The sequence below is a fragment of the Gambusia affinis genome, linkage group LG10 (assembly GCF_019740435.1).
Source record: "Gambusia affinis linkage group LG10, SWU_Gaff_1.0, whole genome shotgun sequence".
NCBI classification, from domain to species: Eukaryota; Metazoa; Chordata; class Actinopteri; order Cyprinodontiformes; family Poeciliidae; genus Gambusia; species Gambusia affinis.
In genome coordinates, this window is record NC_057877.1 from 2,323,073 (window position 1) to 2,349,091 (window position 26,019).

The 26,019-nt window shown below is 39.7% G+C and overlaps 1 protein-coding gene across 1 annotated transcript; it reads right to left on the reverse strand.

Annotated features, from left to right (window-relative positions):
* Positions 1–239: 239 nt before the first annotated feature.
* LOC122838001 (protein shisa-like-2A) lies at positions 240–11,077 on the reverse strand. Its single transcript, XM_044128255.1, has 3 exons — positions 10,884–11,077; positions 8,214–8,350; positions 240–3,972 (listed from the first exon to the last, which is right to left on the reverse strand). Exons 1-3 carry the CDS (start codon positions 11,063–11,065, stop codon positions 3,785–3,787), a joined length of 507 nt encoding a protein of 168 aa, XP_043984190.1. The 5' UTR covers positions 11,066–11,077; the 3' UTR covers positions 240–3,784.
* Positions 11,078–26,019: the final 14,942 nt, after the last annotated feature.

Here is a 26,019-nt window from a genome sequence, read left to right on the forward strand (position 1 = left end):
TTTCTAAAACCCTTATCCCTAGTGAGGTTAGGAGAGGTGTTGGTGTCTATCTCCAGCAAACGTTTCAGGCGAGAGGCGGGGTCACCCTGGACAGGTCGCCAGTCTGTCGCAGGGCAACACAGAAACAGACAGGACACACAACCATTCACACACACTCACACCTAGGGAGAATTTAGGGAGACTAATTAACCTGACAGTCATGTTTTTGGACTGTGGGAGGAAGCCGGAGAACCCGGAGAGAACCCACCATGCACAGGGAGAACATGCAGATTCCATGCAGAAAGACCCTGGGCCGGGAATCGAACCCAGGACCTTCTTGCTGCAAGACAACAGTTCTGCCAACTGTGCAGCCCCTGATCAATATCAAAAGCCAAATTTAAAGCTTAAATTAAAATGGCCATTTACTTCTTAGTAAGCTAAGAAGTAAAATTTTCTTCAGGCACCAATGGGTGGCAAAAGTGTGGTTCTTGGAATGCAGATAGAAAACAATTTTTTTTTAAAAGCTTCATAAAATAGAAGAAAAAATGATACAACAAAACATATTTGCTTTCTATTTGCCACATTTTAAGCTTCAGTTTAAATTTGACTGTTAAATGGGACCACAAGGATCTAGGATTTGTTACAGAGTCGGAAATTTGGGGCATAGTTAGTAGCACATTAAACCGGGCAGAGAACAAACAAAAACATTTTGTATTCTTGGTGATTAAAATAGAAAAGTATCAACCACAAACATTTTGAAAATTAGATGCTTGTTTTTCAGTAAGGCAAACATAATTGCTAACAGGATGGTTGGAGGCTCACAAAGAAATACTAGCTTGTTTGCTTATTAGCCCAAGACACAAAATCACTTTGCTAGCATGTGTTACAGCTCATATTTTTAGCTTCACTGTATAATTTATGTCACAACTAAGGTCACATAAAGCCATTTCTTTTTCTATGCTGCTAAAAACAAACAATCGTCAAAGTTCAAGAGACATTTTCTGCTTATTTTTAGGGATTGACGCAAGTTCCTGAGATCTGAAATAGACGCCTAACATTCTTTGGTCAAAAAGCCAATGACAAAGAACCAAATCTCGGTTTTCAGCCATGAGTGTACATGGCTGAAAACCATGCGCATCCTCAGCGAAGAGATGTAGAGAATGCATTGAGGCACTTAACTTCATTCCACCATATTCTTCTATTGGTGAGTAGTTTTCCATGCTTGATTCAACAGCCAAAAACTACAATGTGAATGTACATTCAGGTTTAAAAAGGCAGAAAAAACATTCTCCTATCTGAACAAAAGCAAAAGTGATAAGCTTATACAACAAGACGCCACACAGATAAATATTTAGCAGCCATAATAAACTTTTAATATTTACATTTTCCTCTGCGTGAGTTCAATCTTAGACAACTGCCATTGGTCTGTCTATAAAGAAGAGCCCCATTTGTATGAATGATGTGAACTGGTAACGTTTGGGAAAACAGCCAGTTCAAAAGGATCACATCCCTGCAATTCCGAGTTGCTCAATTTATCCGTAGTGTGCTCATTTTTGAGGGCCCAGATTAAATTAGTTTGCTGTAATATGCGTAAGATATTTTCTAATATCCTTGGTGAAATGCCAGTGAGCAATGAAGATTCTCAAATCATACTCAAATGTCAAATTCTAATTAAGACCATATTTTGAACTGGGACAGGAATGGAAATGCATAGTTAGCTATCTACACCAATCAGCCAAAACTTAAATAAAACTTAATTCTTTAAATACTTTATTCGGTTTTTTCTGCAGGTGAACTTTGTGGGCTTTCCAGGTGCCTCAGGTACCAGTTCCATTTTAACTGGAACTGGTCATAATGGAACTGGTCCCTTATGACCATTTGAAACATGATTGGAGTGTGTAAGAGGGTTTTCTCAACAAAACTTTTCAGCAGGATTACTAATGCTTCTAAGAATTAGCAAAGGAATTTTTGCTTCATTGTTTTCCTTCACTTTTCAGCAACGACTTTAATATTAGCAGAATAAAAAAATGGTCTGCTTGGCACTTACAGTCCGAGCTGAGAAAGTGACAAATGCTGAACATTTACCACATATCATTAAACTACATATCTAATAAAACTGAATAATTTAGTTACCGTACTTTCTGTTTTGAAATAAAACTTTGACTGACTAACTGCAGAAATACTTGCCAAAGCTTGATGCACGTACATTTAGACATAAGTTTAAACATTGCTAAGGTCCGGATTTACAGCATCTGGTTTCTTCAGAATGTTTCATGTTAATGACGTAAAAGTGGGATTAAAAACATAACAGTTCAGGCTGGAGATGCCACGAAAATATGGATGCACATTTTCACAGTGTGTCTGTTTTCTATTTGTGTCTTATATGCAATACAGACACAGATTTTTTAGTGGATGAAAAGATTGGAAATGGGCTGTTCAGACTGCCTTGAAAAAGTTTGATTTGCAGGCTGTGAATGCAACCTGCAATGATGCAAAAGAGAATCAGTTCCGCCAATATTGTTAAGAGAGAGAACAGACCTGGATTAGAGTTGGTGATAATCTGGTACACAGTTACAACAGCTGTGCCAACATAGTGTAGAAAAGGATAGAATGGCTGCATAACACTCTGATAACATCCTCACCTGTGTCCAAGGTGGAGGTGGTGCTTATTTAATCTGATATTAATAATCCTCACAACAGTAAAATATTGTTTCAACCATTTCATTCCACTAAGCTATTTGTGTGCTTAACCTTTATGAGTGTATTTTTGAAACCCAAGGTGCCCTAAAAACTGCATGTTGCTTTTTTTTCTGGAGCTTTAAAGATATCAGGCACTTTAATCCCCAAAATATATACTTTCAATCATCATTTTCCCCATATTGAATCTCTTTTAATAAGACCAAAAAACTAATTTTGACATCTTCAGGTTGGAAAGGTTTTCCTCCTTTGATGCCAGGGCCATACAGACAAACACCATTATCCCTGAATCCTTAAAAATAGAACTAGAAATACACACACAACATTAGTATGGTGTTGATGTGGGTGCAGTTGAGCTAAATTTGTGCACCTGCGTAAATGATGCAAGAGAAAAGACGAGCATGATGTGCTAATGGACTGAAGTTATAAGATCTATTCAGATCTCAAAGAACACTGACAGCTTTTAGGGAACTGAGTCTGGATTTCTAGAGCAGAATGTGTAAACTTACAGGATAGATGATGATGAACAAACTTCACTCCTCACATTGTTTCTTCTAAATAAAAGTACATGTAATTAAGGACATGAAGTAAATCATATACCAAAAAATGGCTTAAAATCAGCAATCCCAGAAAAGCAAGTGTTCACTTTTCTCCTATTAGAGAACCAGCTTTCCATCTGCCTGTTCAGTTCTGATAAACAGAACGGAATAAACGGAATAAACGGTTCTGATATACGTTCTGATAAAGAGGAAGAGAATGAGACAAGAATAAACCTCCTTCGGTATTTCAATTTTTGTTCATTGTTAGCTTTCACTTTTTTTTAATCAAGACAGATATAATGGAAACACTTACTTGAATGTTAACTAATTAAACAGCTACAAACTAAAGCTCAAATACTAAATGTTGCCTGTCAAAAATCTGACTTGCAATTCAGGTTTTCCCACAGATGGGGGCCACAATAAGGTTTTTGCACTTGCAATTTTGTTCTGTTGAATTACATAACAATTATGTATTTGTTGATAAAATAAAACAACTCAGATTAAACTATAGGGGCAGAGAAGAAAAAAAGACATGAACTCAAATCCAAAATTTTGAAAAAAGTGTCGCACTATGTTGGGTTCTCCACGTTGATGGATGTGACAGTGGCCATGAAACAGCGCTGGAAAAGGCGGTCGGGGTCTGACTGCTGGTTGTCACAATCCAGCTTCCCTCTAACAAAGTGTTTCCTGAGGCCTTGTGGGCCAGCAGGGGCACTGCTGTGGCTGGCTCCGGCGCCTTGTTGACTGATGATGGAGTCTGAAAAAAAAACAAAAAAAAAACAAAACTTGAACCTGGATTCAGCATGAAAGACATATTGCTGCTTCTCCAACAGATTTATCAAAGGAACTTAACCTGTTTAAGCTTGAATGGCCTACTGTGAGGAAAGGCACAATTCATAAAGAGGACGAGAAATGGCTCAAACCCAGTAGCCTTGGTTTTGACCCACATACGTTCAAGCTGTGCTTCACAAAATATTTTCTTAAATCCCAACTGAGACCAAGATAACATTTTGCACCCAAGACAGAGGCAGCAATAAAGGTTAAACAGTTTTTTTTTATCAAGAATGTCTTAAAGTTTCTTTTGCTATTGGACGCTCGGATTACTTTGTCTCTTCAGGCATACCTGACATGTTTCCATGGTATTCTCTTAGTCTGAAAAACCAGAAAAAGGAAAACTTGAAGAGGTGTCATGGATGTTTCCAGAGGGAGCATCAACCCATCACTATGACGATGAACTAACACCGCCTACTGTTGCTGACTTTTTGCTTGACGATGTTATTCCATGTGTAGAAAGGGTAGAAGGTCCCTCATTGCGGTAGGTGGCTGTGTGGGTTTGCTTCCTAACCTCCACCGCCTCCATGATCCAACACTGATGTCTGTTGTTTTCCCTTTAGATCACATATGTCAGAGTCAAGGCCCGCGGGCCACATCCGGCCCGCGAGAAGATTTTCTACGGCCCCTGGGATGATATTAGAACCGGCCCGCAGCAAGCCGGCACCTCGTCTGAAAAAATGCGAGATGCACTCTGGATGTAGATGAGTGGTATAGAATGTTATACCGGTGGCTGATGTTAAAAGAATATGAATCTATTCCAAATCCTGTCTGATCAGGGAACATAATCATTGGGGTTACCTTCTGAAGATGCAACACATTCTCACACCCGACTCGTCATATATTGACGAGTTGGGACGCCGTCTGACCATGCGTCACATATTGACGCGAAGGGTATACCCTTCGCGTCAATATGTGACGACTTGGGCAGGTTCCTTCACCGTAAAATTTTGACGATTTTGACGATTTTGGAAGGTCGCATGTTTTACATGGATTATTTACGCGAATGGTCCTCAAATTCGGTTTTAGTGATAAGTGTTTTGCCAAACTTTCTGCTGTTGAAGATCTACGGTATAACTTATCCACATTTAGAAGCTCTTTGGTTAGTTGTTTAAGATGTTCCTTTTTTGCTGTATGAAATTATTATGACCCCCATACATTTGTTCAAAGTGTCCCATAATGCCAAAGATGACACTCCTGGGATGTGATGAACTGCTCCAAAGAATTTACCTTCAGATGAAACATATGTCAAAAATACCTATTCTGAGAGCAATAAGGCGCCACAAACAGGCTGTAGAGAGTAGTTTCATAGAGCGGCCCATGGTCTGAGATGACTATACATCCAGAGTCACACTTTGTTATTAGGAGCCACAAACACCAAACAGTCATCCATGTAGAAAGAAACAAATTACCCACAGTTTCTTTACTCAACTCATTCATTCATCTTTTGCACATTTCCTCAGGAAACCTTCCTTGGAAACTGTAACTTTAAGGAAGAGCTGAGTTTTAAAGGCAGAGCTATGTCCACCCAGACGTTTTGCACAGCTGAATGGTTGCCATGGAGATTAAAGGATTTCTCAAACATGCATGAAAGAATCATAACATGACATGATGTAAAGCTTAAAAAATTGATTTTACATAATACTGCCCCTTTAAGCCGCTTGACACAGTCGTGTTGTTTTCTACAATCTATGTGTCCATATCCATAAACTCATAGCTGTCTTTGTTTTCCTCTGGATGAAAGAGTAACACAGTTGGGTGTTGAGAACCAGGTTTTTCAATGGGAATCCATTTTCTTCAATCATCACTGATGTACCCAGCACACAAACAGCCAAACAGACGTCATTCTCCTTCAAGAAGCCAATCGTCTCTCAGTGGACCTTTTGTTCCAACTGTGCACATGATACCGGCACATCGACTCCTCCATAACAAAGACACTTTGTGCTGTCAGAATTGCCTTTTTCACTTTCACATTTTGTTCTTTCTATTTCAATAAAGTGACATCTGTAGCATCTGTAGTTCCCTTTAGCTAAAATGAGGTGGGGATCTCTCCTCCTTCACACATTTATTTATGTTTGATAAGGGAACATTGTTGGCGTTTCCAAATAAAGGGAAAGTTAGGATCATTTTTCTCTCAATAAAGAGAGAATAAAGTTGTAGAGGACCTTTTTGGTGACTGCTCTACTCAATCTGTGATGTCCAAACTCATTTAGGGAATGAAGTCCTTTCATTTCACTGGAGCGTCCTCTAAGGAAACAGCTGTGATCCTGAAACACTTCTGCATCATCCCTTTTTACTGGAGGCTGTCAGAAAACTCGTTCCATGCAAGCATGGGAAGTTTTCTGCTAAATAATGTTTTTGCTTTCGGGATTTCAGTTCCAGTTTATCTTCTGGAACTGAGATCTGATGGGCCTCAGTTCCAGAAGATAAAGTCAACCACTCTGTGACACCTAGCTTTTTTTTTCTGCTAAGATGGAGGGCATTGTGTTGTGTCCTCATTATGTACAACACATAGTTACGGTCCTCATTTCCTGAGCCGTGATTCATATTTTGAATGCTTTCATTTTGATGTGTTGTCCTCTCTCTGTTATTATATTGAGGTATGGGATATGATGTTTATTAGATACAGACACAATGTATAGCTAATGCAACTACCTCTGAATTACGAGTCCAATAAACGCTTCCTTTGATGCTCTAGTAATTCATCTTTATCTGCTGCTGAATTCTGATGTTGATTTCTTAACTGATACTGCAGCAAATTCAGAAGAGGAACAAAACGCTGCTGGTTAAAAAGAGACATTGAGATTAAAACATACCTTTCATTACTTTATTACATAAAAACATACAACTTAGAAAAATTATGTCCAAGACACAATTGAACTAAAAATGATTGGAATACGTGAAGTGGTCACACTCTCTTCCCCGCTACTCAAGATGCGGATTCAACATATTCGAATGACATGCAACGTTTCATGAATGTGTGATGCTGTGAGAGCTCTGCTGCAGCTCCAGCTGTAGCAGAGCTGCAGCAGAGAAAAAAAACATCATCCTGCTGCCACTTCCTGTTGTCTTCTTTGTCGTTTTCGTAACTTCCAACTTACGAAACTTAACTTCTCAACAGATCATGTGACTCAGGAGATGCAAAAAAAGTGTTTTCTTTGCAACCTTTCTGAAATATGATAAGGCTGAAAAACCAACTCATCCAAGCGCAAAAACCTTTTATTGAAAAACTTGAGTTTTTTCAAAAGTGGCGTACCTCCACTGAGCAAATTTATTGTCAGAGTTTTAATTTGCACTATTCTATGGATAATGAAAATGATTCTAACGTCTGTTTAAGGTCTCTTAAAACCATGGGTCGTTCCTGGCCAAATGTACAAAAGTGTATCTTTGGCCAGCTGATTACACAAACAGATACATCAATCCCTCCAGCTGCCAACTCAGCTAATCCAAACATTTTCAGAGTCTGAAAACTCTAAAAATGGGCAACAACCAGTTAAGGTGCAATCAGCCTTTCAATTTTTAAATAAAGCTGGTTGACAACATTCAGACTCAATAATTCTTAGTTTGATTGATTCATGTAAATCTGCATCCAGCAGCCAGTCATTTACTTCCTGTTCTTGCTTCATTCTTTCCAGGGTCGAAGAGGTTACAGAGCTAAAGAGTGAGACTCAAACTTGGAATATTTCTCCTACTTGGTTGTTGATGCTGCCTGGATTTTTTTTTACCTTGCCACAATGAGCTTATTGTTAGAATTTCAATCACTTCCCACTCAGCAATTCTAAACTGAAAACATGTTTAAAGCATTTCACTTCTGGAACTTAAGTAAATTTAGCTTGAAACGTCATTTTAAGCACATTCCACGAGTAAGAGGCCTATCACACAGAGAGGATCCTCTACAGCCACTGAATTCTTCCCAAAATTATTCAAACCCCAGGGTGATGAACACTGTGGGGTAACACTTAATGTCAAGTATGTGAAGACAGACAGGCTAAAACTATTGGCATTATTCTGTATATTAAGTTTAAGACCTTGGAAATACATTTACAGCCCAGTCCATCCCCCCCACCACTCCCCAACACTATTGTCAGTGGACTACAGAATAATTTGAAGCATATCAATGTTTGAGTAGACTGGGCTCCGCACAGACGCTGCATCTGGAGACAGTACCTGGTGCTCGAAGGGGCAGCCCGCTGTCCAGACCTCTGGGTTTGGTGGTGACAAACAGGTAGCAGAGGACGCACAGAGTGATGACGAAAGCAAGCAGGACCACAGCTGCGACCGAGAGACCCACAAGAGCTCCGAGGCTGCAGGGCACAGCAGAAGGAAGCTTAGAGCAGAGAACAACAGAGCGGGACTAGAAGGTTTCTTTATCTCCGCTCGCAGCTGCAGAACTTCGGCTTCCTGCAAGAAAGATAGTTTTGCACCTCTTTTCCAATTTTGCAAAATAAAAACTGCACGTCTGTCGAGTAATTAAAGCTGACAACTTTTTTGTCTGCGTAGCAGTGATAAGGCAGAATCTGCTTTATGACGAGAAAAATAAAGCCTGTTTAATCTTTTATTAGATCATTTCACGTGATTACCTTTATATTCTGCAAATACAAGAACGAAAATTGAGTCAAAAAAAATCAGCCAACCTGGAAACCCGGTCCAGTTTCCACTCAGAGACTCCGAGCTGGATGTCGGATTCAGATTAATGTGTCCATTAACAACATGCTGGATAATTTGGACTGAAAATATGCTGGTTCTGTTGGTTTCACTGTCCGGACACACACAAAGGCGCACGCACACACACTCACACATGCATACCGACCAGCTGAAAGCAACAGTCATTCAGCATAAACTGAGCTGAAACATCTACGCTCATAATAACATATTGAGATTCTGGTGTGCTTCCCAGGATATACATTATGCAGCAATAGAGTCTACGGTGCGACCTCGAGCTCATTACACATAATGCCACATAACGATGCATAGTGGCCAGCATACACAGACCAGAGCCAGTAATTCTCCTGGACCTGGGAACTGTTGCACAGCCAGGCGGGGACTAAAACACCATATTCAATTCATAAACATATAAAAGCAAATGTACTCAGTGACTGCTCAGCTCATAACCCATTTTTGGCAAAGATGTTTTAGCTACAAAGCGACATGCAGCTCAGCTCCAGCTCCGACAGAGCAGAGGCAGACACCTGGAGTGATCCAAGGCTGCTTCAGTCCGTGTGTGCTGCAGGTGTGGAATGAAATAGCAACATGAATTACTTCTTAAATAAATAACACGTCTTTAGGAATGTTTTCACAATCTGGCAAAAATCATGATATTTCATTGAGTCCATCTGGCAGCAGAAGTCTAACCTTCATGGAATTATTCTAACTACAACAGTGACTTTAAAGTGTTGATTTTGAAGTGTTACATGGATCTTAAGGCACAGAAAACTTGAATGCAATTAATCCACTTTTTTGTTCTAACATACAAAGTTTCCGTCCAGAACTTTTGTATTCACGCATTTCTGGTATGTCCATTTATCTGATGCAGAACCGACATCCACACACAAACAGCAGTGATGGACGACAAAGTCTCTTCTGACTTGTGGATTCGACTCTGAAACGTCTTCAGGGTTATAAAAAATAAGATTCTGCAGCTTCATTACGAGATCAGTGTACCCTTCTTGTTTTTCTGGTTTACGGCAAGTAATTAGAGTTGAAACAACTACTAAATTATTGAAAGTTTAAGAGTTGATTTAATACATGTAGAGTGAAAGAGGTACACTGATCCCATAAAATCACTTCTGGTTATGTCATCCATATTTGCAGTGCTGGTGTTGGTTAGAGGGCCAGGAGGGGCCCGGGCCTGGCAGCCTCTCCTCTGCCAGACTGCCTCAGGGCAGCTGTGGCTACTGTCAGGCAGTAGCCACAGCTGCCCTGTGTGAATGGATGAATGTGGCATGAAGCTCTTTAGGATCCTCTGGAGTTGATAAAACTCTATACAAGTACAGGCATTTACTTCTCTTGGTCCATTGGGCGTCAACGTCTGTCTCAAAAACCATTTGCTGGAAAAGACTATGTGTTCAACTTGTGCTGAAAGGAGTTAGCCTATCATTGAAGCTATTCAAGCCTAAAATAGCATCTCAGTGCTAAACATGTAGCAGCAGCACGGAGTCTAACATTAATGTGAGCATCTATTGGAGACATTTCTGAAGAAGTTCATGAATGATCAGGAGTTCCTGTAACTGGAAAGATGAAGCGATAAAACAGAACTTTGATCCAATCTGATGGTATAACAGATTAAAAACGAAACACATCTCTCTTGTTGAACTCTATTTGCTATTTATTCAATAATTTAGGAGCAAACGAGGCTTTTACATTGAGCGTTTGTGCACTGGCGTATTCTCCTAAAATAAGCATTTTAGCTATCTTTTATTTATTAGCGCCTGAATAGCTATTAATTGCAATTTATTAATTACAGACGCTGCAATTAACTATAATTAAACATTTTAATGGAGTCTCACCAATAAATCAAACTCCAAGTGTTAACGAGATTCTGGTTTTATTACCGGTTTGTTGTTTGAACGTTTTTAATCAACCCAGAAACAGTTCCGCTGTTATTATCTGACATAAAACAACACAACATCCACATTCCTCACTGCGCGGAAACGCCGCAGGCTAAATGGTTCCTGAGCGAACCAGAGGTGTCCAGTTGAGCCAGGCCAGAGAGGAACGCAGAGACCAGTCTGCTCCTGAAACATGTGGGTTGCTGCCGAACTGAGCAACAGGCAGTTTGATCACCTCCTGAACCCAAACTGAGCTCCACCTCTGCGCACAGTCACAGTGATCCCTCACCTCAGCCACCACATGTATCCATACTCGTACGGGAAGAAGCTGTTCGGGTCATCACAGCAGTACTTCAAGTCACTGAAGCCGCAGCAGAACACCGCCGTGGACTCGCCCCCCGCCTTCGGACACGTGAAGCTGTCCACGAACACCTTTTCCCTGGAGTGGTAACTCTCGCACAACGCGCTCATGTCAGGCGCACAGGACGCGCAACCGGCCAGTGGGAACAGACTGAGCCAGCTGCTGCAGCTGAGGAGGACAGAGAGAGACAGAGAGATAGAGAGAAAGAGAGAAAGAGGGAGAGAGAGAGCAGTGATGGAGAGAAGAGTCTCTCCATCACTGCCTCACCTGCTCCAGAAGCTCCCCACTCAGCTTTAGATATCATGGACTAAAGTTGGGTGGAAAAAAAATAAAATAAATATATTTAGCTGTAGCATAACTTTTATTTATGCATATTAAAAATGTTTGACAGTTTGGTGTAAGACGTTTAATCTGTGAGCAGATCAGTTTCTTCCTCCTCCTCCTCCTCCTCCTCCTCCTCCTCCTCCTCCTCCTCCCTGAGCTGCTAGTGCTGACTGATGCAATGCAACGCTCTCAATCAATTACAACCAATCAGAGCCAGGAGGAGGATTTAGCGCTGTCAATCATCCTCATGTACTGTTGCTAAATGCATTGAAAGCAGAGAAACAACCTACCATTACTGGAAAAACATAATCTGCCATCATCTGTGGCCATTAATTAGAACTGGAAGAAGACAGAAGAGGTTGATTTTTTTTCCACAGAAGTGACTATGAGACAGTATAGTGTATACTATACTGTCATGACATAGTGACAATTTCAACAAACTGTTTCCCTGTGTTGTAAAAATGTTACAGAACTGTCAAAGTGATGAACCTCAGGGTAAACCAGAAAAGTGTGGAAATGAAAAACTGATATTTTTTGATTATGTAAACTTGTATATAATTTAAATTTAACAGCAATATCAATAAGACAGTGAACAAACAGGTTTTCCTCCCCAGCTAATTTAAAGTGGTAAAATAAATGTGGAACAAGAGAAAATGGCATATAAGAAAACATTGTATAAAAACATTGCTATAGAAGTATGCTTGTGAAATGCTTCAGGCTGTGTTTAGTAAAAATAAAGTCAGTATTAGGAATGAAAATCAAAAGGACTGATATAGTTGGTGTGTGATTTTGTTCTGACAGAGGTCAGCTAAATTCTTGCATCATACAGAAGTCTGGTACAAATAGACTGAGAGAAGCTTTTCATGTGTGGAGCCTTGCTGTAAAACAGGCAGCTTTAAACAGATACAAAAGATTCATCGTACACCAATGGAGGTATTTGTCAATAGTTTCATTTCAAAAAACATATTTTAAAAAAATAGAATACAACACATCTGAAAGATGTGTTATTGATATGAAATAAAATGCTCTTGCTAGGAAGTTACACTCATCAAAGTCTTTAAACGGCTCTTTGTTATTTCTCCAAAAGGGGAAATAAATGTTGCCATAACTCGTAATCATCTCAGTATTTTCAGACTCGTTGTGAGTTGTGACTCTGTGGGCAGGAAGCAGTCAGGGTTGCAATGGATCTGAAGAAGCCTCTGACTTAACACTATTACTGTATGAGCCCAGTGATGACCATGACATAACAGCTCAGTTCCTCGACAGCAGAGGGACAATGTTCAACACGTCTTGGATGACATCATGGGTTGTTGGCAAGCACTGCTAATCCACCTCGTTTGCTTTTGCCTCTCCTCTCTAAATCTCTGTTAGGTTAGAAAGTCTGGGACAGAGATGTTGGAATCGAGAACATGATGGTTTAAACTTCCTACTTCTCTCTCTGCTCTTTGGTTCTACTCTGGATCCATCTGATCTCTTACCTAGATTAATGTTCAACTTCAAGTTGGAAGAGAGAAACTGTCAAATTCATTTATGCATTTTTTTTTAGGCAGGCTTGATCCTATATGACAACATTCCTCTAAAGCAGGGGTGGGCAACTCCAGGCGTCGAGGGCCGGTCTCCTGCAACTGTTAGATGTATCTCTACTTCAACACACCTGAGTCAAAGAATGAGGTCATTAGCAGGACTCTGGAGAACCTGACTGCACTTAGGAAGTGATTCAGCTATTGGATTCAAGTGTGTTGGACCAGGGAGACATCTCAGGACATCAGCCCTCCAGGACCAGGATTGCTCACCCCTGCAAAGAATAGAACAGAATTTTTTTATTTTGTTTTGTTTTTAAACTTAATCATTTGATTTTCAAGAATCCAGCAGCACAATCACAGCAAGATTTTCTGTTTAGAGGTGGGTAATTATCAAGCAAGAAGAAAAGAGTGCAGTACCGGTTGACTGCATGACTGGGAACGTTCTGCACAAGCACACCAACTCAAACTCAACAAAGCTCAGTGGAAACAATCGCACTAACCTCGTATTTAATGAGACTCCCTGGGCCACGCCATGACAAATAACAATTGACCTTGACTTTGTGTAAACAGGTTTTACTGGGCTGGAACCATTTTCCAGCTTCTGCTCCCATTATTCACTTACACTTGCCAGTTTTTTTTAACAACCAGACCAGGTTACCCACAATGCAATTCATTCTAAATAGACCCAACAAGTACACTGCGTTCTAGGCAGAATACAGCATAAAGGACCTTTCCTGTAATGTAATTAAATACTGAATATCCTTTTTAAACATCAGAAAATAATAAAGTTCACTACAAAAACACAAAATCTTACCAAGTAATTGTGGTTTGGTTTCTAGTGCAAACATCACTTGAAATAAGACAAAACTGACATACAAGTAACTTTTCAGAAAGATATAGAGACTTGTTTTAACCGTCCTCTTGTCCTCGGGTCAAAATGACCCGCCACTGTGTTAAAACTCCCCAAAGATCCACTAACTGTTAGTGGATCTTTGGGGAGTTTCACTAAAAGATCCACCAAATGTTATTTTAGGACAACAGGAGGGTTAAGTAAATAATTTCTCAATGTTGATGTAAAAGGACTTGTTCCATTGGCAGAGAAATGAAATTATGTCTTGTTATAAGTGAAATTATCTGCCAATGAAACTAGTACTTTTACATCAATATTAAGAAATTATTTACTTAAAACAACAACTATCTTGCTAGAAAGTTACTTGTGAGTCCATATGTACATCTTGGTCTGCCAGCACAGTGTGTTAAGGGCTATGGGGGCGTCTGCCCCTTATTTGGTGGTCTTGTTGCCTGGGGCTAATGGGGCAGAACCTTGTGTCTATATGCCTGGACCTGTTGCAGCCTTCTAAAGCCAAGTCCTCATGTCCTTTGCTGCTCATCTGTGCTGTGTGTTGCAGGCCTTCCACTCTTCTCACTAGGCATAGGAATCTTAGACTATCTCACCATTCAAATCTGATTTTTGGGGCCACAATTTAATTCAAAACTGATTTTTGCTTCAAAATGACCTTTTTATCTCCTAAATAGTGGCACACCTGTCTAAGTGAAACATCTCAGGTTCTCCCATGCTTTATTCATAGCCAACAGTCATGTCATTGCAGAACATTTGTATTCCCAAACACCTTCCATACACTCATAAACCACCTGGGGGACAACCCTCCTGCTTCAGTATACGTTACTCCACTGTAGCATACAGGCACAGCTTTCCCACACACACACACACCCCACATCCTCCATGTTGCTTTTATGAAGCGGTCATGGAGAGAGCGCCACGCCTTTCTGCAGTCAGCCTCCTCCATGGACGACGATGTTGCAATCTCCATTCAAAGTAAGAAAAGACATAAAATAATGACGGGTTGCCGTGGACTGGCGACCCGTCCAGGGTGTATCCCGCCTCTCGCCCGTTGACAGCTGGAAATAGGCACCAGCACCCCTTTGGACCTCAGTGGGGAAAGGATGGAAGAAAATGAATGGATGGAGGATGATATTGCCAATGCAGTTCAACTACTTCAAACAAACATTTAATATGTGAAGGTAGATATAAAAAATAATTGACATTACATAATGTATAGGGGTTGCAAGTGTGGCTGTAATGTGAAAATATTAACAGAATAGTAACCACATTGTATACATGTGAACCTGAAGGCTTCTGCTTCCTGCATCACAACACTGTAGTTCTGTTACACTTCAGTTACATAAAAGTCAAACGAACTGAGACACGACCGTTCCGATCGAGATTCCTTTGAACCACATTCACACATATTTAGGATCGCACTGGTCATTTTTGACAACAAAAGAATTAAATTTTGATGCTTATGAAAATGCTTTTGTGATGATTTGACCACTTTTGCAGTCCTGTAGTCTTCCTGTTGAATAACTATTTCAACAGGAAATGGTTTTCACTCTACAATCCCACATAATGTGAATGAAGAGGTTAAAAATGACTCAATGATGTTCTACAGATTATTTATTCCATTCATTCATTGGAATAATTATTCTTTAGAGGCGTTTAACTGGTGAACAGGAAGCCCTGTGAAGTTTTTACCAGACATTAATAGCTCAGTTTGTTCTTTTAAGATTCAGATAAACAGAATTTTTCACTTTGGCAAGAGTACAGAAGGAACATTCTGTCAACCCATTTAGGGTCATTATGGGGCTTTCAACAGCAAGCCTTTCTCTGATTGTTCTTTTAAGAAAAAAAAACCTGACAGTTGATGTCCTTCAGGATCACAAAACATTTAAACAACACACACAATAAGCCTAAAAACAAAAATAAAGCAAAAATAAAAAACACAGTCGTCTTCTTTCTTCTAGCTAAAGATGGGGGAGGACAGTGCTGCCTGGCTCTGAAGAAAAGCAGCAGAAGGAAATGTTTGTTTGTCTTATATGGTAAGTAGTAGAACTTGATACTAGTTTCAAGCCCATGTGAACCACAAATTAATGTTTGCAAAGTGAATCAGTATTTGATGGAAGTGTGTTAGTGTCAGGGCTTGACGCGACATGAAAGCATCTGCAGTGGCGACCTTTTGAAACAGGAAGTACTGAAGAAGCGCTCGAAAGGTGCCATCATTGCTTTCTGCTCTCTTTCAGATTTTGAAATATGAGCGAAAGGTGAAAGAAATGGCAGCATGGATATTTATTGCAGATAAAAATGGAATGCAGGAGCAGGAAAACATTTCCTGACTTGTGTGTGAAACTCCTGAGGTTTGTTTGCGGCAGAGTAAAGCCTCTGTTTTATCAGGTTCTGTGTAGCTGTCTGAAGTTCAATCTGCTTGAACCTTTTTATGCTTTTCTGAACGTTTTTGAAGGTTTTTCTGAAGCCAAACATACATTTTTCTCTTACACCCAACAGCAAACAGTTTAGTCACCTTAAAAACCCCCACAAGACATGAACCATGTTATCTCAAAACATTCTCTTTGAGACAGATTAAAATCAGTTACTTCTCATATAGGCAAAAATAAATAGACGCAGTCATGTAAATATCTGTTAAATTGTTATTTAGATTGTTTGAAGGTGACTCTTGTCCTTCATCAGACTGAATGAATTTTTCCTGTGGAGGTCTCAGTGGCTGCAGCTGGAGGGAATCAGGCCTCCGATCCTTTATGTTTTTTCTCCAAAACTAAATTTGATGGTACTTTGTTGGACATCTTCAGTTTTCCTTCTTCAAAAGAGTAACTCAATTAGTTTCTTAATCACATCATCACTGAGACCAGAAAGAGCCAGGAATAGTCATCAAAGTTCAGGTAAAGAAAAAACAAAAGACTGCTTTTGTTAGAAGAAGAAGCTCAGAAACCGAAGCATGTTTTCATATTCTGTTCCTTCCAAAACTATAATTAAACCCTCGAACAGTTAGACGTTTCAGTACATGCAATGAATCTCTGTAAAATTATATTTCACTTTCTGAGATGAGTGGCAAAAATTATTAAACAATTTTACACAATATTCCATTTTTTTTAGATATCCCAGTACATTCTCTGCTGCAGTTATTTAATATTCAATATGTTAGCAACTTAAAAATTTAATACATTGTTGCAAAGATGTTTGAAAGTCATGTTACCATGTTTAAAATAACCAAGAACAGTTGGTTTTATTAGATTATTAGTAGCCACAATCGCAGTGTCAGCATTTTCCGCGTGGTTGCTAACAGCATAAACTACAAATGAATCATTTGAAATAACTCAATAAAAAATGAAACTGCTAAGATGATGTACATTTGCTCTGATGGAGAACTTCAATGTCTGGATCAAACCGATTTCCATCAGGCCATGTTTAAACAGTCGGCTCTGTTCAAATGCAAACATCATAATTTCATCAAATAGCTGAGATGGAATTTCATCGTATTTCCATTTGAGAGGAAACCAGGACTGGGCAGAGGTAAGCTCAAGTCCCCTCACTGCTTTGTTTATCCGAGTCCACATCCTAAAGCCCGTCCAGCCTGCCGATCTTCTCTCCCCTCCATTCCTGACCTGTTCTATCGACAGCACAGATTTGATTGAACTGATTTATTTCATCCAGAAGGCAGAGTTTAATCCTACGTATGCTCAAGTGAGTCAAATCGATTTGAGCTTCACATTCTGTTCTCGCAGTGAGATCATGAAGCGTGCTGCAGTCAGGTTACATTAAGAAGTGGTCCAATTAAACCCCTGGGTCTGTTCATGGCTGCAGATGATGCATCATTGAACATACTGTGAGCAGTTGCACATCCCGACCAGAGGACTGAAGCTCTGGTCAGCTGGACCAGAGCGGCACATCTTGCTCTGATGTGAGTAAAGCATGTGCGCACGCTGGGATCACATGCTTTGGCAGACTCCATGATGGCTAATCCGTCTCTTTTGCCAATATTTCAACTGTGTCTGGTTTCATCAGGGAGGGATTACACAGGATTAGACAACCATGCCCAGGCCGACATGCAGTCATTCATTAAAAACCCATATGCAGTTGTTCACATGCCTCCAACGGAGCCAAAATTCACCCCTCATGCTCAAATCAGGTGCATATGTAGGCCACACTTTAACAGGTTCTGGGCTTTTCTTTGGTCTCAGGAAAGTGTGCTGCATGATTACACAACACAGACCTGGTCGTCTTGCTCTGATATCATGAACATGGTGGGGGTGTCACTAAAACATGAGTGAAGGAACCATCTTTACCTCAGAGCTGCAGGTCGTCCGGCTGAAAGAGGAAAGCTGGGAGGGAAGCTGTCTTGTGATTTCACCTTTGTGCCAAGCTACCACAAACGTTTTATGCTTAGTAAATGAAATGAAAGGTCACTACATTATCTTCAGCAAGATATTCTTGTGTTGTGCCCCCCAACTCCCAATAATTAATTTTTGTGAAAGATGGAATAAAGAAATATCTCGCCTTGAATACTTCTAGAATCTTTCAAGACTAGATGCTCCAAATAATTAATGGATACCACCTGAGATGAGAAACACTTCAAAGTTGTGGAGTTTTGGAAAGGGAATTTCTAAAAAGTAAATTGTTTAACTCCAAATAAAAACAACTCTTCTACAGCATCTTACAAAATCTAATTTTTTACCTCAATGTATTTTGTTGGGTTTTTTACGGAGCCCCATTGGGGACATGGGAACATTTCATGTTTTTGCACTGCCTCAAAATAAGTTTCATGTTCCCTCACAATATGCTTACTGCAATATTTGCTGGTCTATTTTGTATACAGTCACAAATGTCAATTTAAAATTTCAAATATAAATACATTTGATGAGCCTCAGTGTTTATTCTTAACTCTTTTGTGCAAAAAACTGATTGGATATCGATTTGTTCTCTGAAGGTTTATGTCTATGGTTGAGATGGAACTGCACATGAAAACAGCCCTTTAAATCATTCAGGCTACCAACACAATAGAGACACAATCAAAACTGTTAGATGACTTACGATAATAACTCAGAAATAGTTTGGAAATATTTTTTCTGTCTTTCCAACTTTTGGAAAGTTTCTGTTTATGTCTTAGCTGTGTGGTACATTTCAATCCTAAAGAAAAAGATATAAAACTTCAGATATTTCACAATGAGATATTAACATACATGGAAAAACCTCACAAAAATCTAGTATGATAGAAGAGAGTATGATGGGCACCGTAATAAAGATTTTCAATATTCAATTATGCTGCATTAACTGATCAGTACATTATTGCCAGAAAACAAAAAACCTATTGAGAGGATATTGCAAGATAACGCAAAAGAAACAACAAAAAGACAATCCTCCTTGTCACCTCGGGGGTTCTGGAGTTTTTATATGGCAGACCATCACAATCACAATCATCACAGGAAAATAGTGCATGATTTGCATTTCTTCATTTCTTTCTTTTACCACCAGAGACGTTTGTGTTTGTGAATGTTTTCTGCATCCAGAAAACATTCACAACGCCGCTTCACTTTTTCCGCATTTTATTCTAAAGACACATTTGTAACTGTATGAAATGAAAGCAAAATTCTACACACAAATACCCCAGTATGTCAATGTGGACATTTATTAGGAGATTTTTCAAAAAAATAAATATAAATATATTTTCTATATAAAATATTCCAAATTGAGCTGTTTCCCATTATTATCCTGGAGCTTAATAAAAGGTTCATGGCAGCCGGTCCTGAAGGACTTTTAGACCAGGGCAATCAAGATTCTGTGGTCTGATGTGATGACCACAGTGTTGGTGGTCTGTATGGGTACTGTATGGGTTTAATGTCAGGTGTCATGTTTGGAGGAAAAGAGGCAACAATATCCCTGTGACTACTTCCTGGATGTTTGAGTCAAAATCCTTTTGCCATGCAGAGTAGATGTGATTCTCTTCAGTCATTAGCTCCAATAATTTGAGGGGAAATGTGACATAGACACCGCTGATGAGATTCATCCACTCATCAAGGACAGGTTAACCATAAGAGAGAATATCTAAAGAAGAGCAACTTAATGAAGGCAGAGGAGAGGAATGTGTGAGACAAATAAAAGTCTGCAGAGGCTTTTAAATCTATTAGTTGAATCTTTTCTTGGTGAGCCATGAGAAATATGGCAATTCACATCCTGTAGCTACCAGTTTTGAATGAAGGCTTAGTGGGGAGGATATTGAGCTTATTTCTTCAAACCACTAAACAATTAAAGAGAAACATAATCACACAACTCTGTTTAAAAGCTTTTCACTGGAAGGCAACCATCAAAGTCTGGACATAACAACTGCATCAACAACTTGGCTTGGGAACTGGTGAGTGGAAATTTGACTCTTTAGGTTCCCAAATGACTCTTAATTTACAGCATTAAGTTGGCACTTAAGTTGACTTTTTTTGTTAAACTCTCTTGCATTCTGTTTTTCCGAGGAGTCTTATAATTGCATAATTGAATGAATTTACAAAAGCAGGCACGCTGACTTTTATATAATATTTGAATTGAACTTTTATTTATTTGACACTAAATAAATCTAACAAAACAGCGCAAACAAATCTACCCAGCAGAGACATAACAATAATTGATTATTGTTTAATATACAGTATTGCATAATCTCTTTAAACTGCATCCAGCTGCTGCTTTGTTTACAGGTGTCAATTATATTTATGTTGTTCTGCGACACAGTCTTGTCCTTACCATTGTCTACTGACTGAGGGACAGGACAGATTCTCCTCCTGACTGTCGAATCTGTGCCCTGCTCTGTTTTCACATATTGATATGATCGCACCTCCTCATGTGTTTGGCCATAAGCCTGTCATGATGTCAATCAAAACAGACTTCTGCTACCAGCAGGGCAGAGCCACCGAGAGTGAGAGCTGAGCAGCATTTCACAAAAGTGATTTTTTTTCACATCACGCCAGTTTATACACAGCAGCAAATCGCTCATGTTGCCTTGGACGATACGCAGCCTGCTCTACAAGACATCACACTTCATCACAAGTTGACTTTTGACACCACAATTTTCCATAAATTGGTGTTGGTCGAACACAGAGGATTTAGAACAAACTTAGAATCTAGAGAAACTCCTCATTACCTTAAATCAAAATCTAGCTTTAAACTTTTAATATTGGAGCAAGACCTAGAGAAACTCCTGTTAGTTTACAAATCTAGAACAAACTTAAGATGTACCATCTAGTTTATAAATTACAGACTACTTATTCTTGAACACAAGGAACCAATACTTAGTCTTAAACTTTTTTTTCTTTTGCTCTTGGCTTTGTTTTGTTTTGTTTGTACTTCCTTCTAATTCATGTAAGGCATTTTGAACTGCCTTGTTGGTGAAAATGTGCTACATAAATAAAATGACCTTCCCTTAGCTATGCAATGGGAATGAAGTTAATGACATGATAATCTAAACCAGTGTTTCCCAATTCCAGTCCTCGGGACCCCCCTGCTCTGCATGTTTTAGATGTGCCTCTATACCAGAACAACTGATTCAAATGATTGCATGACGTCATCTGCAGCCACCAAGTACTGCAGGAGCCTGTTAATCACCCAAAGATTCAATCCAGGTGTGTAGCAGAAGGAAACACATAAAACATGCAGGGCAGGGGGGAATTGGGAAACACTGATCTAAACCACAGGTGTCAAACTCCAGCCCTCAAAAGCCAATGTCCTGCAACTTTTAGATGTGCCTCTGCTGCACCCCTTGAATAGAATAATTAGGTCATTAGCAAAACTCTGGAGAACTGATCTACACAAGGAGGAGGTAATTAAACCATTTGATTCCAGTGATAATGAGTTTTTTCCTCTGGCACGAGTCTAAAGCAGTCTTAATATTAAATAAACAACTATTTAAACTACTCTTTCAATTAAACTAACAGCTCAAAGCATGTTAGATTTTCAAAAGAAAAACTGTTTTTTATTTTAGTAAATAAAAAACTGTAAAAACATTCCTGTGCTGAATAAATGATGAATCAAAGGATGTAATTTAGAAATCGGCTTCAGTTTATCAGATGAAGGATTCTTCATTATGCTGGGATTTCACCTCAATGAACTGTCTGAAGGACTTTTCATTGAGCTCCCTGAAGGCCCCACAACATTATTCCAGTCAGATTGAGGCCTGAACTTTAACTGGGCCACGTCAACACCGTAATCCTTGTTTTTCCTCGGCCGTTCTGTTGTAGATTTGCTGTCGTAATTGGGATCACTGTCTTGTTAATCACTAGTTTTGGAGCAAATGCTGCAGCTTTCAAATGGCCCCATATTTGACTGAAAAATACCAGGAGTTTCTGTTCGACTCTGACTGACAAGAAAATCACACAAGATGATTTTATCTGGCCTGTGAAATGGAATCCCTGCTGTTTCTGCTTTTTGTGCTTCAACAATTCACAAACGACAAGTGGTAATCATGCTTTCAAGTTCACTCATTGTGCTTAAAAGGCATCACATTTATATTGATACAAGCAACTGTGAATGCTAAAAAGGCAGGAACAAAAGATTGCTGTTAAATTCATGTCTTTTTCACCAGATCACTTGAGAATGGTAAAGTGGATTAACACAGACTCACTAAAAACATTTTTTGTGGTGCAACAATCACTCTGTCTAAAACATGCACTTTTTTAATACAGTGAATCAATACTATCATTAATATAATTTGCTGTAGTTCAGATATTTTCTTTGCAAAGCTCTTTTTATCATTATTGATCAAATCTGTTCAGTGAAATGTTGCTGGTTCTGCAGGATTTGGGCACCTATTACTATTTTTTCTGTTTTCTGAAGGCAGAACAAGGAATAGATCCATATGTTGTTCATCAAAAGTGTTTACTTTTTTTGCTGTAAACAATTGCAGTAAATTTTATTGTGCATATTCCTCCAGATACACAAGTAAAACCTTTCTTAACTCAGGTTGAATCTGAAGGTGTTCAGACTGAATCAGTCTGTCAGAAAGTTGACTCTTAAAATCCACGTCCATCTGTTACCTGCTTGAATTGGCAACATTTTTAATTAGAACAACTCATATTGGTAATATGCTTTATTTCTGCAAGCAAACACTTAGGCATAAATTTAATATGGATATAAACACTCTAATTGGTTTATATGGATTACATTTTATGGAAATGTGCAAAGAATCCATCACACAGAGGAAGTAAAATGATCAACACTAGTAGCAACAGTCCAAACACTTTGCAGCTTCCTGCAGAAATCTTTAACCTTCTGCTCTGCCACAGGTGGTGAAATTAGGTCCTGTTTGTTCTGTCAGTGCCTCCATTTGAACCCCACTGAGCATGTGTAGTAGGACAAGTCTGTCTGTGATTGAAGATGTTGATTTGGAACTGTTGAGGGACTAGAAAGGTGAGGTGGCAGACATTGAAACAGCAGCATTTATCCCTGCAAAAATGACAGGTGGGTAACCTTTAGTATCTCTCCACTGCAGACGTTTACACGCTTCAAAAACAGAGCAAGCGGAGGAAATGATGGGTTACACGATGAGAAGAAGAAAAACAAGAATGTTGTGTGCAGGAATACTGCAGATTTCCCCATGTGGATGATTTAGCTCTCAGTAGGACACATACCTGCATTGGTTTTCCTGTGAGAAATCACTTTATTCAGTCTTCTGTACTATAGTGCACCTCTAATCTGTGTAGACAAAGTCCAAACCAGTAGATTATCAACCCCCTTGCCACCCTGCCTTCCCTTCAGGCTTAGTGAAAGCTACATATCTCTGGCTGGACTTCTGTGTTTCAACTGAACTAAGAATAAGGTGAATTCAGGCTCGCTCTTGTCCGTATGGTCTAAGATCCCGTTTGCACAGAGCAGGTTTTCAGTGGAACCGTAACCTTTTTGTTTGTGATTCCTGATCCTCGTTAAAACACGACTCCAGAGATCAGAGCCTCTCACACTGATGCTGTTTGAAACCAGGTTTTAGAGAGAAACTTTGCGGGGACACACCCTACAGTAGAGTGAAGAACTCAGAGCAAATGTGCAGGATTTGTTTTACCCATGCACGGTCAAGTAGCAGGAAAAAACATGGTGGACAGCATCACAATGTGTTGTGCTACTTACCCTGTTCAGCTTAACACATCTTCTAATTTCAGGATATGTGAAATATCTTTGGTTCGACTCACTTTGCGTTTAATGTAGACACTCAACAGACTCATGGGGTGAAGAATAGAAAAGGATTGATTTCATGTAAAGCGTCTTGAGTGTCCTGAAAAGTGTTTTATAAGTCTGATGTCAGACGTATTTCATTCATGTAAATGAAGGTAGACCAGTCTTTCAGCTGACTTTCAACATTTTAATTAAAACATGTTGCAGTAATGGGACAATCTGTCACGTCATAGAATAAAAAAAACTAATCCCCAAGGTTGGACTGATCTCAATATATTTTGAAGCATCTACTTTCTCCCAAAAGAGGCTGCAACTGTTTGTTAAGGAAAGAAGACGTGCGACAAATAATCCATCTATTCTTTCTGCCAGACCTTTGCAGCATCAATTCCTTTGAGGGTGGCTTTCTAAAAATTCAACTGGACCATTGTTCCAGATGAGCATATATGTGGTCAAGCACTGTTGTTGGACAAGATGGTCTATCTTGCACTTTCCACTCTAAGTCCTACCAGAGGTGGGCTATCAGGTTTCAATCTGGGCTAGATGGAAACCTGATAGCGGTTTTTATACGTTTTTACAGTTCGGACCTGGATTTGAGCTCCAGTTCACTGTCCTGCTGGAACAGGAACTCTGCAAAATGGACGGAAAGCTTCTGACAAGAACTCTGTCTTTTTCTTGGAAGTGAAGGCAGAAAAAAATTGCATTAAAGGCCGTCTGCCAGTCATTTAGAGATGAGCTGTTGTTGTGGGCCTCAGGTGCAGCAAAGTTATACAATCAAAATCATGTTTGACACTCACAGGATCCACCTGGTGAGACTCATGGTCAGTCATTGACAAATGCAAGTCAGACCTTGAAAACTTGTCTAACTGGGCCCCACATAGATATGCATTCTATTACGCTAAAACGGGCAAACATTTTATATGGGATTGAGAATATTTATGATGTATGGGGCCCATTTGGGCTAACCAATTTACACCCGTATGGGCAAACCAGGTGGGCACCTGTTGTAGGTTCTAGCGAGGTCAGAGGTGGGAAATGTTTAGCTCACGTGAGCTAGCCCCTGGAGGTCACGAGGGATGGATGCCCTCTTGACCGTATGTAGTCCCTAACACATCGTTGGGAGCCACACCTCGTCTCTTGATTCAGCCTAATTATATCAAGCTAATCACACCAACATGCTCCTAATCAATCTCCTTCAAAGAAATGTCTTACCTCAGTATTTATGGACATTGAAGCATAGCTATGTTTCACTACAGCAGCAAATAATAAATCAGATTTGGACCAGAAACCTTTCCTCTGCTCTGAGACTGAACAACTGATCTGATACGAGTATTATAGAAAGTTCTCACACTATTCTAAATAAAACCTAATGATAATTAATTATTATGTCTTTTAGCATGCAGTTGGTGGAAATTCAGATTTTCTGCTACCCCAGACTCCCTCGGTTTAAACTCATTTTAAATGAACCAGTAGAAGTCCTGCTAACGCTTCTTGAATGAAAGGCATTGGAGGTCATCTGTGGGATATTTCAGGCATTATCTGCATTCATTTAAGTATAGAGAGGTTCACAGTTGGCCTGGTAAAATTTAATCAACTGTAGACAGTTGAGAAATGTAGTTTTAATACCTGGAAATGTCAAAGTTGGAAGTAGTCCCGCAGAACTCTGGACAATGATGTGCAGGAGATTACAAAACAGTTTGACAATCATTCTTACATTCTGTTTCATCCCTTTTGCTGTCAGGAACAATAACACATGCTTTGCTAATACATTTGTTGTTATCAGTGCAATATGAATATAAAGTTTGTGCATTGTGCTGCACAGTGAAAAGATGTTCTTAGTTCTGAAAGTTGTGTGTCCGAACACCAGAGAGCTCAAACATTCTCCAGTCAGTGTACCAGGTTCAGAATCCCCCGTGAGGTTGCTCTGATAACCTCTGTCAAATCGCTCACAGATCTTTAATCCAGCTTCGGACCTGTTTAATACAGCGGCACTCTAACAGGATTGTGGATGTTAACCCATCGGGACAGGGTTTAGCAGCTCCTCCCTCCCCCAGGCGGTGGGTGAGCGCACGCAGGGCTGCCGATGGGTGGAGCAGAGTGGGTGGTGATGCCTGGAAAGTGAGAGGATCCTCTGAGCTTAGTGAGAACGGACGCAGCGTGAGGATGACAGGGATGCTGATCCCAAAGATCCTTTAGAACATCACAGAGG

What these genes read in the sequence shown, in the direction of transcription:
- LOC122838001 (XM_044128255.1), bottom strand. Translation starts at nt 11,065, where the DNA reads ATGAGCGCGTTGTGCGAGAGTTACCACTCCAGGGAAAAGGTGTTCGTG. An exon ending in GGATACATGTGGTGGCTGAG is followed by an intron (nt 8,351 to 10,883) that starts GTGAGGGATCAC and finishes TGTGCCCTGCAG; the next exon opens with CCTCGGAGCTCTTGTGGGTC. An exon ending in GCTGCCCCTTCGAGCACCAG is followed by an intron (nt 3,973 to 8,213) that starts GTACTGTCTCCA and finishes TTTTTTTTTCAG; the next exon opens with ACTCCATCATCAGTCAACAA.